The following is a 12,343-nucleotide window of genomic DNA, read 5'->3' on the forward strand; positions in this document are numbered from 1 at the left end:
AGAGGACGTCTGATTTCAATTCCATATTTCAGACTCTTATGTGGGACCATAAAATATCCCAAGATGGCATAGGCTCAAGCACATATGGGTTCTTTATTGCCCACATTCCCTGCAGAGGTTTCCCTTAAGGAGGACAGGGGCAGGGAGACTGACTGAACCAAGCACAAAGCAGATTTGTGCTCAAGAATTACACGTCTTCTGTTTCTAACAACACTCCAACATACCTTCTCTCTAATGACTTCCAGAAACCAAAGCAGGGCAGTGTGGATTTTCATTCAAAACTAAGAACAAGTAAAGCCCAAAAGTGAAAAGTCTATCTTAGAACCTAAAATTTCAGTCTAGTATCCCCTGTCTACAAAACTGATAGCAAGTACATTAAGACTTAATTGGTAATTAATGGTCTCTAATCTCCCTTGGAGCCCAGTGTTGGGATCCCAGCCATCTTCAATATATGCCCACTATGATTCCTGCAGCTTGTTAAGATGAAGATGTAAGCACATCTGGGTCACCTATCATCCTGTAGATGCTGTATAATTAGTGGAGTTTAGAACTACTAAATCACCAATCCTGCTCAATTCTACCATATCCATATAGATAAGACCTAAAGACACCAATAGGTGTAAGTTCACTCCCCAGGCTAGAAAAACATTGATTTCATGGTGAACAGCTGCAATGCATAGCTATCTGGATGATAACTAAGAAAAGTCCAATAAATACTTCAACAGATAGCTCCAACGGCATCCTCCTGCTGGAAAAGTTAGTAGGATTCCCAAGAGTCAAATATTCTATTAGATTCCAACAGAAAAGGTGACTCTAAGAGTTTCCAGCAATTGAAGCATCTTTCACTTAAGACAGGTATGATTACCTGGACAAGAATTTTCCTTTTTTTTTTTTTTTTGAACTTCTTGAATTTCTCTGATCCACCTCTTTTGGAAACCCATGTCTAAGAAAACGAAGAGGGTAGTGGGTAATTTAGACTATTATTCCTAACATTTCAATGCTTTGATTGACATATACTAAAATTGCCCCCTGGAGAACATTCTTTTTGAAATGGAATGAATGCAAAGGGAACTGAAGGTCACTTTAGATAATGTCCTGTAATTTTCTACTTCTCTTCACTCTTTTGGACTATTTATGCAGAGTACAGGTAACATGCCCCAGCACACAGAACTTAGAAAACAAGGCTTCCCCCAGGATAACGAACTTGGAGAGGACTGGGATGCATACCTGCAAGGAGGCAGCCTAACACCAGGAGTGCCAGATGGGAAGCCCCCATAGCTCTGGAAAACTGTAAAAGTCAAAAGACAAACAGAAACAGTATTAGCCATTAGAAATAACCCATGACCCTACTTCTCTCTGTGCTTTGAGCTATAGAAAATGTCAAGAGCATCATTTTAGTTAAAAAACATCCCAGCTGAGTCACGATTAAAACAATAAGATGCCTAAGAAGAATCAAATAACCTGATGGGGCTCCAAGCTATCTGAAGCTGAAACCCGTTTTGATTGCACGCAGTTTTCAAATTCCAAAATGTCTCACTTTATTGTCTTGGAATGTGTCCAAGAGTACAGGAGAACGGTTCCTTTTAAACCATTTCAATTAAGAACATGAAAAACAAAGAAGTAAACATATGTATTTACTCAACTTCCAAACTTGAGCTGTTTTCACTCACAATGGGTTGTCACATGCTTTGTTTCACGACAGAAAGTACATGAAGGTCAATATCCTCTACAACCTTCGGAAAAGATGCTTGGCTGGAACAAATTCCTCATTCTTCAAGAGCCATTCAGATCTAGGGTTTTTGAAAATCCCACTAACGAATGTCACTTAAGAGGATAATGTCACTTTGTGATATGAAGGCTCTGGCCTGTACCAGGCTCAAACCCAGCCCACATTCTCCTAGGACCTGCTGCACTCACAGTTCAGATAAACAAGGCTTGAAAACCCAGGGCACAGGAATGGAAGGAGGGGCAGTAAAGAAAGTGAAGGGAGAGGAAATGGGAGGGAGAAATGTGACTAAATTCCTGTTGTCTCAAGGGATGTAGCCGACCACAGGATAACATTCCATGGAGACTGATGACTCATTTTCATGTTAAGATAATAGTAGTACCTGCAGCAACCAAGTTCTGGGCTCTGATGTCCGACAACCAAATCTGTGAAAGGTAAGAGAAGTGCAGAGATTGAAATCGAATGTCCATAAGGCACAAGCAGGGAAAGCCGTGGTAAGGAAGGGAGACGGGGAGAGAGGAAAGGAGGGGTGGGGGAGGAAGGGAGGAGGAAAATTAAGGAACAGAAAAATTGAAGAGGGGCCCATGCTGCCCTGCCATAAAAAGCACCAAAAAGTCTCTTCTGGTCAACTCTCTGCAAAGACCCCTTTTCTTGATCTTTCTTTTCATGCACACCCCCAGTCACTTTATCTCCCCCTGCACTTCCCACAGGAAGTCATTGATCACGTGGTCTTACTGAAGGCAATGAAAAAGAACTCTAAATGGGCTTGCAGTTGTTGGGGCCACTGAGCACCCAAGTTTCAACTGAAGAGATCTGGGGTACACTGGATCCCTGAGTGGCCTGAAACCCAACGCGTGCAATGGAATGACATCATGGAACTTAATTTGTTTCATCACTGACTTTGGAAACTGTGTGTCCACGATTCCTGAATAAACTGTCTAAAAAGCAAAACAAAAAAAGAAAAAATTCAACGTACATTTGCTTAGCTCTAGTTGTTTGTTTTTGTGTTTCTTTGGACAGAATCCAGTACATAATAGCCTAGTTTTTGGTGGTGCCCGACCATTAATTTTTGCTTTACAATGGCAAGGTGATCTACTTGCAGAAATCCGATTTCTGCTTCATTGAATTCTACCAGGAGAATGGAGGAGGAAAAAAGATGAAATGCTGGTAACGGGGAAGGGGGTGAGTTGGACAGGAAAAAAATAATCATTGTTTTCTCCAAGGCGGGAATGAGAAACCAATATTTACTAAGCTAAAGTTTTCATGTGTATGCTGTGCTGGTTATATAATAATAACAACCCTGTGACATATTCAATTTTAAGAAGTGGCTGATGAGGCTCAGAGAGGTTTGGTGACAAATCCAGGATTCTAACACAAAATCTGTGTGATGCAAAAGCTGTTCTCTCTCCAATCCACCACATGGGTCTCTCTTAAGAGAAGGTCACTGTTTCAGCCTTGTGTGTCTCCTCCCCAACCCCCTAACCCCCATCCCCTCCCCCACCCCAACTATTTCCTAATGAAGAGTGGGCCCTGCTTTCCCTCTCTGCTCACCACAGTGAGAGAAGCACAATTTCAGTGCTCTGAACCCAAATGTGATTTGCACAATGCTGGCTGGCTGATGGCTTCTGAGGATCCTGGCATGTGCCTGGGGATGCAGGGTTTTTATGCTGCTGAGGTGATGGGCACAGCGGGCCCAGAGCCATGATGGCCAGCCTGATTTACCTCAATTAGCAGTAAGGGCTTGTGTGTTTGTACATATAAATATCAGCCTCCCACTGATAATCCACTTAGCGAACTTCAAAGGAGCCCTCCAGAGCCAGCTTGCTCTCTTGGGTTTTATCACATTTATATCCTGTATTTCTTTAGCAGAGCTTGCCAACGATGCATCTTTAAAGCATTCCCCAGCTTAAGAGAAAGGCTTGCTGCTTTTTACGGGGCAGGCTCTGAGCAGCATTTTGCCCTGCTGAGGCCCCACCAGATTTCCTTCTGTGTGTCCTGATAGGCTGGACCCGCTGCCAGGTATGACACTTACTGACATACAAAGTGGGCAATGAAAACAGGGCCTCTGGAGCCAGCGATAATGATGCGAATACTGAGAATCAACATGTGTTTGCTTAAGATTTCAAACTCCCTTCTCTGATCAGAGTGGTCCCCTGGCCAGAAACCCAGGCAGATTTGTGAAGTTTCATGTCATTACTAATCCGTAACTCAGACAATTTACTCGTGAATAATTGCAGAGTGTTTGCCCTACCAGTAGGTAACAGAGAACAACCAACTGGAGAGGACAGAGGCTTCCTTGCCTAGTGACCCTGTAGTGACACTCTCTAGGAGTCTTGCTACTTCTGGCACTTTTCTACTAGGAATAAGCACTCATTCTTAACCAGGAGCCCCTCTCCTGAAGCTCATCCAAAAATCAGATGTGCAAATATAAGTAACTGACATTACAAATTCAGAGAAACATGGCACGTTATGAATCAGCACGAACAAATTACTATGTGAGGAACAATAAATTTTATCCAAAGCTCTTTTCTAAAAAAATCATAATCATTTCTCTCATGCCAACTATGTGTTGGACTTCAGTCTCAATCCTCTATAGTCACAACTCAAAAACTTTTGCCACCAGTTAGAGAAACAAACAGGAAAAGAGCTCCCTGCCACATTCCACTTCAGGTTAAGTGACTTGTGAGCTTCCCTACACCTCCACCCGCCATGTTCTTGTCCTTCTCATTCCTTCTCTCAGAAGATATGATGGAAATCCCACTGGACTGGGCTCTGATCCCATATCTGACACAGTGCATCTCTCTGAACCTCACTCCCTTTTATAAACCAGGACTAATCACGCCTGACTTGCTAGCTTGCCTTTACTACATTATTGTAAAGATTAAATTGTATCCTTTAACTACAAGGGCTTTGAAAACTACAGCTATTGATTTTCATATTGACTCATTTTCTGCAGACTCCTCAAATGTTTTAGATAAGGGAACATCAGAATGGCTACTTCAACTTCTCCTTCCTGAGAAAGTCAGGCCCCAGAGGACCTGTGACTGGCCTGGCACCATCTGCCTGGTGGAGAAGCTGATCTGAACGCAGAGTCAGCCCAGGCCTGGTGTAGCTATCAAGACAATTTTCAGTTGAGCCAATACACAGTCCCACAAACAGAGAAACAAATCTGTTTGCAGTCATAATTCTTTCTCTTTAACAGGTTGCCATCTTGTCTCCACAAACAGAAGTGAAGAGCCATTGAGTGCGAGTCTATAACCAAAGACAACATGCTAAGCTAGAGCGCAAACAGAGAGCAAGCAATGCGAGGGCCCTATTTCCAGAAGTAAGCATTATTCTCATAAAGCCACAGAGCTAGCTTCCCGGTCACCAACTGCACAATGCACCCACTGCAGAGCCGCTGAATATTGAATTTCACCCCACCCTGGCATGATTAAAGGCCACAGGAGACTCTCTCACAGTCCCAAAAGCCACTGACGACTTCAAGAGTCAGATTTCCGAGGTTTTGTTAATTTCAGCTCTCCTAAGTTAATTCTAACTGTGAAAATTACATATCCTGTTTTTTTTCCCCCCTGTGACAAATGTTGTACTCAGTCTCATAACTTCAGCCCAGGCAATCCCAGTGCCAGTCTACACTGGTGGCAACTTCACAGAGGGTGTGTTGACAAGGATCTATATCCCACTGGAGCCTGTTTTGTTGTTTTGATCTCTCTGTGCTCCATTAGACATTCCAGCGATGGGTGGGGGCTGGAGTATTTTTACATGGGAGCATTTTATGGGACAATCTAAGCTCATAAACCTTTCTGCTCTCCCTGCACGAGATACGCACATTTAACCACAGGAGACTAACATGACACTTCCTTTTGATTGTTGCCAAACTGGTGTGACTCTTAACGGGATGATCTTAGTTGTAGCAGCTTGTAGGAGTGCACTAGAGCTTGAGATCACCAGGCCTCCGACACAAGGGCTTCACTCTTAAAAGGGAAATGCAAAATCTGCTCTGATAATCAGAGGTGGTAGGGCCGCACTTTGCTCGTAGCATAAATGCCAAAGATTAACAACTAAGGCAAAAAACTACATAAAGGTCCACAAAATAAACGCTGTCCGCCCAGTGATTCTTGCACCTTGATAATAAGAAAAGAAAAGCAGTCATCATTTTTCACTTGGTCCTACCCAGCCAAAAATGCATCTTCCTGATGCCACAACTCGCTTAATCATCTCCGCGAAGCCCATTCCCGCAGAGGGTTACTGCAGTTCTCAAGTGTGGCCAGCAGATGGTAGTGTTGGTCAAGGACTTGGATCAAGGGGTTCGTGGGGACGCAGACACCTCTGCAACTTCTGTGCTAAAATGTCCCAAATCTTAACTTCCAATCTTTTCCTTTCTTGGGTTGTACTTCTAGGTTTCGTGGTGACCTCAGTTCCAAGCCCACAGGCTGGAAGCTGGAATGGACTGCGGCTGAAACTGTTTAAATCTCCGCGGGACCCCAGGAGAATTCGGTGGGCAGACACCATCACCATCATCACTGCGGGCGGAGGCAGCAGGGCCTCGGGAGCCTGGAAAACGACTCTACCGTCCCAGGCCACAAAAGTTCAGCAGGAAAAGCCACTCGAGAGGAGGCTGGATGGTTCAGGGTTTTGTTTAGCCAATGCTCTCTACCTCGGAGTGTCCGCCCACTCGGGGAAGGAGGCCACCTGGGCCGCGCTGGGTGGGGGGTCGCGACGCCATTGCCAGCCCCGCACTGCCCAACCTGTTCACACGCCATTGTCACCCCTCGTAAACCCGCCCCGGGCGGGGGCCGCGACGGCCGCGCAACCGAGAATCATGGGCTGATTGGAAACGACTGTTCTCGTTGCACAATAACGCGGGGTCGTAAAACAAACCGCCACAGGCCTCTTGCGCGGCAGAGGAACTAGTGAGGAGCTGGAAAACAAAAGTCGGCTACTACTCCCCCAAGAGCGCCCAGGACCCTCTAACCTCCGCTTTTCCCACATTTAATTATTATGACGCCCCACCTTCATCCTCAAACCCAAGTAACTCTACGTCCCCCCGCCCACCCAGCGCCTGCCAGGCCCACCCGGTGCCTGCGAGGCGTCTATTCGAGCCCTTTAGAAACGAGAGAGGTGACCGGGTTAGTATTTCTGGGCCCCTTTGGTCTCAGCGGGACGCTCCGACGCGGCGGCTGCAGTGCGGACCGCCGGAGGCTGGCGGAAAGCCGGCCCGCGCTCCGAGGGCCAGCTAGAGGGCGCAGCAGCCCCGCGAATCTTACCGGCTGGCTTGTTCCCTCTCCTGTCCGCCGCTCAAATTCCGGGTCTCCGACAGCGCAGCCGAGACCACGGCTCTCCCACTTTCGCCGGGGAGTTTTCGCACTGACACGGCCCGGCCCCCTGCCCCCACCACACCCACACGTACACTGAGCCAGCCGCTTCCCTTCCCGCCGCTTCCACACCCTCCGCGGCTCGGTCACCCTGGGGATGGTGGTGACGACCTCGAGCTCCGGGATTCTGCGCTCCGGCCCGCCGCGCTCCTGGCTTCAGAGCTGCAGCGGCCGCTGAGCCCCAGTCACGAAGCTTGGCGTTTGCATTGTTTTCGGTTGAGACCTGAGGGGGGCCGGACCGGGTGGAGGGAGAGGGAATGGGCGGGGTGGAGGGAGAGGGACCAAGGGTTTAGGGTTACAGTCGCGTGCCAGCGCCTCCTATGGGCCTGAAAGCGACACAGCCGCGGGCAGCTGCTCGCGGAGAAGGCCGGGGCGAGCTGAGACTGAGCCCCCCCATCGTTTAAACCGGGCCTTCCCAAGTAACCCCCCTAGCCTGACGCTCCCTTTGGCCGTGGCTGCCCAGCGCGCACTCGCGCCCGCCTGCGCCTCTCGCTCCCGTTTCTCGGGGAAGGGGGACTACAATAGGAAGGGAAGGAAGCACCCCAAGTCTGAGGTCTTCTTTATCCCCTCCGTTCTACCTATCTAACCGATCCCTGGCTCACTGTTCAGTTTTAACCAAAAGGAAATGCCGCCGAGCCACTTCAGCAAAAGACTAGTACAAACTGAGCCCGGACTAGAGCACAGTGGGCATAAACAATTTGCGCCCGACCCCGCATCCCGCGCGGGGATCGAGCCCGCAAGACCTCCTCCGTCACCCCTCGACGGCAGATGTGGCGCGCGGACCCCGAGAAAACGCATGCGAGGGATGCTGAGAGCCGCACCTTTCAGTCACCGAGTAGGATTTTTGCTCTGCCCAGAATTGTCAAGTTTCCATCAGCGGCATGTAACCTTGTCGCGGCTCCACCGAGGCCAGAGGGAGTCCCACCCGCTGGGCTTTGCAGGAAGGCGCTGGCCACCACGTCTCCAGGACGCGTCCCAGCACTGCGCGCCGCCCACGGCCCGTCCCCAGGAGGCACAAAACGGGACTGCCTCGGCGCCAGACGCGTTTGCAACTGGAAAGCCCTGCCTGATGCCCCTCCCCCTTCACCCCTCCCCAGCCCGCGCCCTGGGAGGAAAGTGGACCTGGGGCGGAGAGTGGGGAGCTGGGGCTATGCTTCGGGTCCCCCTCGGTCTATCTAAGGCTTGTGCAAGGGCCGAGAGTCACCTACAGGTCTCACCCCCACCTCCTTCTGTCTGCCCCCCGACCCCGCTCTCAGGACTCCAACCCTGGAGTCCAGCTACAGTGAGTCAAACCAAAAGCAAGACTGTGCAAGAGCCCCAAAGCGAGGCTGATCGTGCCCTCGCCTGTCGGGGAGCCGAGGAAGGGCCCCCTTTATCGTGAGGATTGAGGAAAAGAGGAAGCCGGGAGGGGGGGGGCGGCAGAGAGAAAGAGGGAAGGGATGCAAAGCAGCAGCACCAGAATCCGGGTGGGTCAGATGGCGGGGTGGGGGGGGGAGTTGTAAAAACCACAGCCAGCGCGGCAGCAGACGAGGTGCGCCGGTCCTAGGCGCCCCCTTCCCTCTAGCGGCCCCGGGGCCCACTGGGCCCTGAGGTGTTAGTGCGGGGAGCTGTGCGGGTGACTGTCGTGCCTGTTTGCCCTGGATGCCTCTCTCTGTTCTAAAAAGCTGCCTAGCTCTGGTTGGGAGCGAGCATGACGAGGCGAGACGGTCCAAAGGTTGAGCAATTCGGCTGCAGAGCCAAAAAAACCATTTCCCACACCGCCCAGCCCCGGGCTTTTCCAGGCAGCTCGGCCAGTCGCGGGGCAATCCGGACCTGATAAAGGCCGTCAACCCTCTCTCTCCAACCCTTGTTTGCCTCTCACGGAGAGGAGTAGAACGTTCTTCCAGGCACTCTTTCTGTACATCTTGAAGTCTTAGCAGGGTAGGGAAGCAAAGTACCGGGCGGGCGCTCTGGCTGCAGGAGAAACGGACAGAGCACAGACAGCCCAACACTTCCTTCCCGGCCGAGACGCTTGGCCAGGCCACTGGCAGCTCCTGCACACCTGGACAGGTTGCCGGGGTTCCTGGCCCCTTCCGGCAGCCGTACTCAGATCTGGCCACATTCCCTCTCGCTTTGAGCTGCCCGCGACCACCCTTTCCTAAAAGAACCGCTGATCCCAGTTGTTTCCGAGCCAAGTGGCCGCCGCCCGCTCCCCTTGCGCTGCAGGGAGAAGTTAATCTCACGAGTAAAAGCCTATTTCCTTGGAGATAGACCTCGGAGGCAGGAGGGGCGCTAGGAGACCGCTCCGCAGGGGGCAGAGAAGCCGAAGCAGGGAGCGGAAGAGAGACTGGAGGTACTGGAGAGGATGAAGCCGCGCAGGACTAGTGCACGGGGCGAGTGCCACGCATTCCAGCTCGTAAAGGGGCATGCAAGGAAGGTCTACGGCTCAGGGACCCTGAAGGAGGTGGTGAGAGCGGTTGGCCTCCCTCTTGTCTTACCTGGAACCAAGTTTCTCCGTTCCGAGTCATCCCTAACTTCCCCACAAGAAGTTCAGCACTTTTCCTGGCGACCGTCCTTCTTTCCTTCCAGCGGCCGGGTCTGGGCAGCAGCAGAGCCCCGGGCTTTGCAGGAACGAGTCCACGGAGGAAGGGGGCGCACACTATGGGTGGGGGTGGGGAGTATAGCGCACAATGAGGGCCCCTTGGAGCGCAGTTCAAAATTCCTCAAATCCGGGTTGCTGGAATGCGAGGCGACGACGACTTCTTCACTCGGGGCCAAATGTGTTTGTCATTACTCCAGACTGCCTGCCTGCCCGCCCGCGCCGCCGTCGCCCCCGCGCTAAGGCGCGCAACCCGAGCGCTCTGCGGGACTGGCGCCCGTTCTCCCTCGCACTTCACTAATCCCACAAACCACTGGGGAGCTCCCCAAACCCTCGCCCAAGTCCGCGCCCCCTCTGCTCGTCTTGCAGCCTTCACGGTTGTCCTGAGTCTGGCCTCGGCTCGCACCCGGCGCAGAGCCGTCCAGTAATTACGCGCCCTGAGCCGGCGCTGTGTGCGCCCAGCAGCACCCAAGGTCCGGCCTCCTCCAGCCGAACCCTTCACGCCTCCCCTCCACGCAACCCCTCCTGCGCCCCACTCGGCGCTCTCCTCTCCCTCCTCCCCCGGTGCTCCAGCCGCACTCCACGCCACCGGCTTGCAGCGTTGTCCCGCCAAACCGCGAGCGAAGAATGAAAATACTCATTAAAAACCTGTCGCCTTCCAGGACCCACTGCCAAAAAGAAGGCAAACACCTCTGCCCCCACTCTCAGCATTACTTGGTGCTTGTCCCAGTATATACTAGTACCACCCTCAACCCCACAAGAAACCTCAAAAATGTAAGCCTAAACAATTTCTTCGGGAGGCCATAGAGTTGTTAGAAAAACAGTTTTTAAAAATAGGTCTGGAAAATGTGTGTGTGTGTTTTTTTTATCCCTAGACTTTCGAACTCTATGGCTATCTTCCCTCCAAGTGAAGTTTATTCAAAATAAGTTATTATCTGGACACACAACTGGAATTCAATTCCAATTTTGTTTTGTTCTGTTTTGTTTTTTCTCATCGCCCAAAGTTTGAGTGAAGTTACTTCACTTTTTGCCCAAAGGGCCTGACAGGGACTTCTCTTAGAAACAAAAATCATTTTTTTTTCTTCTCCCTTACCTTCTCTTCCTATGTCAATTCGCAATGAAAATCCTACATATGCAGTAAAAATTGTGTCCACGGCCTCCAGTCCTCCCCTGTAGTTCCTTCCCTCCTCTGTTTCTCTCTCTAGTTCCAACTGTAATGGGCTCAAAAACCGCGTTTTGTAATTGATTCAATGTTATAGTCCATCCTTCTAAAACTAATCATTTGCTCTAAGTAAATAGCTGTCAGGAAATGAAGCCCCCCCCCCTCCTCGGGCCTCTTCAAAATAAAAGTTTCCTCGCACTGTGCGCTCTGAAATCTCCCAGCCTTCAGATTGGGCCTTCGCGTTTTGCTCTTATGCAATCAGGGGGTCCAGCCCCAACCCCCAGACTTCAACAACTGGGGGGAAGGAGGCGGGGAGAAGTATACCAGATGGGGTGGGGGTGGTGGAAGGGGGAGGTGTTGATGCTTTGCTGGGAAAGAGGTTCATGAAAATACAGACTGCCCATCATTTCTAGAATGAGTTTGCCTCCTGATTTGGGGATATTTCCCTGCTCTGTTATATTGCTTCGTATTCTCTTCGAAAGAACGAAAAAGAACACGTAAAATCGCATTTAATGCCCAGAAAGAATGTAAATCTGAAATCGAAAAAAAATCGAAAAGTGTCCCTTCTGTCGAAATTCCCAGCCGAACTAGAAATAGGGCCCTCGGCAGAGGTCTCCAAGCGGTTGCGTCGTTTTGAACCTGGGGTCTTTTAGGGAAAGTGCCGTGCAGTTGCTAATCGCTTAGTGGGATTAGACAAACTGTTGAGTCCAATATGAGGATGCTGGGTGTTTTTGTTTTGTTTTGGAAAATGGGTTTGGACGAGGGTACAGAGAATCGAGGGTCTGCGTAGGTTTGGAACGTTCTCTGCCAGAACGACCTTTACTCCCTTGGAGCCACTTATCTTGTCGTGCCTTTGTTTTCGGGGTTATCTGGGCGAGGTTGCCCTGGCTTCTATCACGTACACAAAAAGGTTTAGATTTGGGCGTTTGGGGAATTATCTGTGACAAGCCCTCCACCCCACGTTCAGGGGGAGGTGCATTTGGACCCTCTCCGAGCTCCATCGCGCTGCACGGGTCAGACCCTTCCAAAGTCCTGGGGTTGAGAGCCCCAAACCCTATTCCCAAGGCACCAGGCAAGAGACAGTGCGGGGAGAGAACGATCCAGCTCGCTAAGGAAAGGGGGCGCTGACGCTCTAGGAACCAGACCTGGGCGGAGTGGAGCTTTCGAGAGAGGGCGGGGGAGGGGAGCGCATTCACCTCTTCGCCTTCTTTAATTTTGAATACTCTTGTTGGGTGGAGGGCGGGGTGGGGGGGGGTCATCCTTTACACCCACCTACCACCCACACTCTCAGAAAGGCCTAGGCGGCCAGGTTGAGAATGGAACGTCGGACTGCCATCACCTTTCTCCCTCATCAGGAGGGTGGACACGGGACAGCTGGCAGGGGAGGGTCACAGAGAAGTACTCCAAGGCTTGCTGTGCTTAACTGGGACGGGCTCCTGGGGTGTCAGGATCGGGAAGACGCCCGGGGCTGCGCTAGGGGCCCTATTTCCCAGCCCTTCTGC

The 12,343-nt window shown here is 50.9% G+C and overlaps 1 protein-coding gene across 5 annotated transcripts in view; it reads right to left on the reverse strand.

Annotated features, from left to right (window-relative positions):
- Positions 1-11,101, reverse strand: part of PDGFRA (platelet derived growth factor receptor alpha) — a 43,511-nt gene extending 32,410 nt beyond the window's left edge. Inside the window, exons 1-4 of one of the 5 annotated variants that reach the window (XM_019640891.1) lie at positions 10,773-10,957; positions 9,579-9,739; positions 2,109-2,151; positions 1,228-1,288 (exon numbers count right to left, since the gene is read on the reverse strand). In XM_019640891.1, the coding sequence (XP_019496436.1) occupies positions 1,228-1,276 (49 nt within the window). In that variant the 5' untranslated portion in view covers positions 1,277-1,288; positions 2,109-2,151; positions 9,579-9,739; positions 10,773-10,957. Of the gene's footprint in view, positions 1-1,227; positions 1,289-2,108; positions 2,152-7,136; positions 7,325-7,922; positions 8,105-9,578; positions 9,740-10,772 lie in introns of those variants that run through there. The other 4 variants (XM_019640889.1, XM_019640893.1, XM_019640890.1 and 1 more) reach the window with 4 other exon arrangements.
- Between the last annotated feature and the right edge of the window lie 1,242 nt (positions 11,102-12,343).

This window comes from Hipposideros armiger, unplaced genomic scaffold (assembly GCF_001890085.2).
Source record: "Hipposideros armiger isolate ML-2016 unplaced genomic scaffold, ASM189008v1 scaffold_53, whole genome shotgun sequence".
In the NCBI taxonomy this organism is placed as follows: domain Eukaryota; kingdom Metazoa; phylum Chordata; class Mammalia; order Chiroptera; family Hipposideridae; genus Hipposideros; species Hipposideros armiger.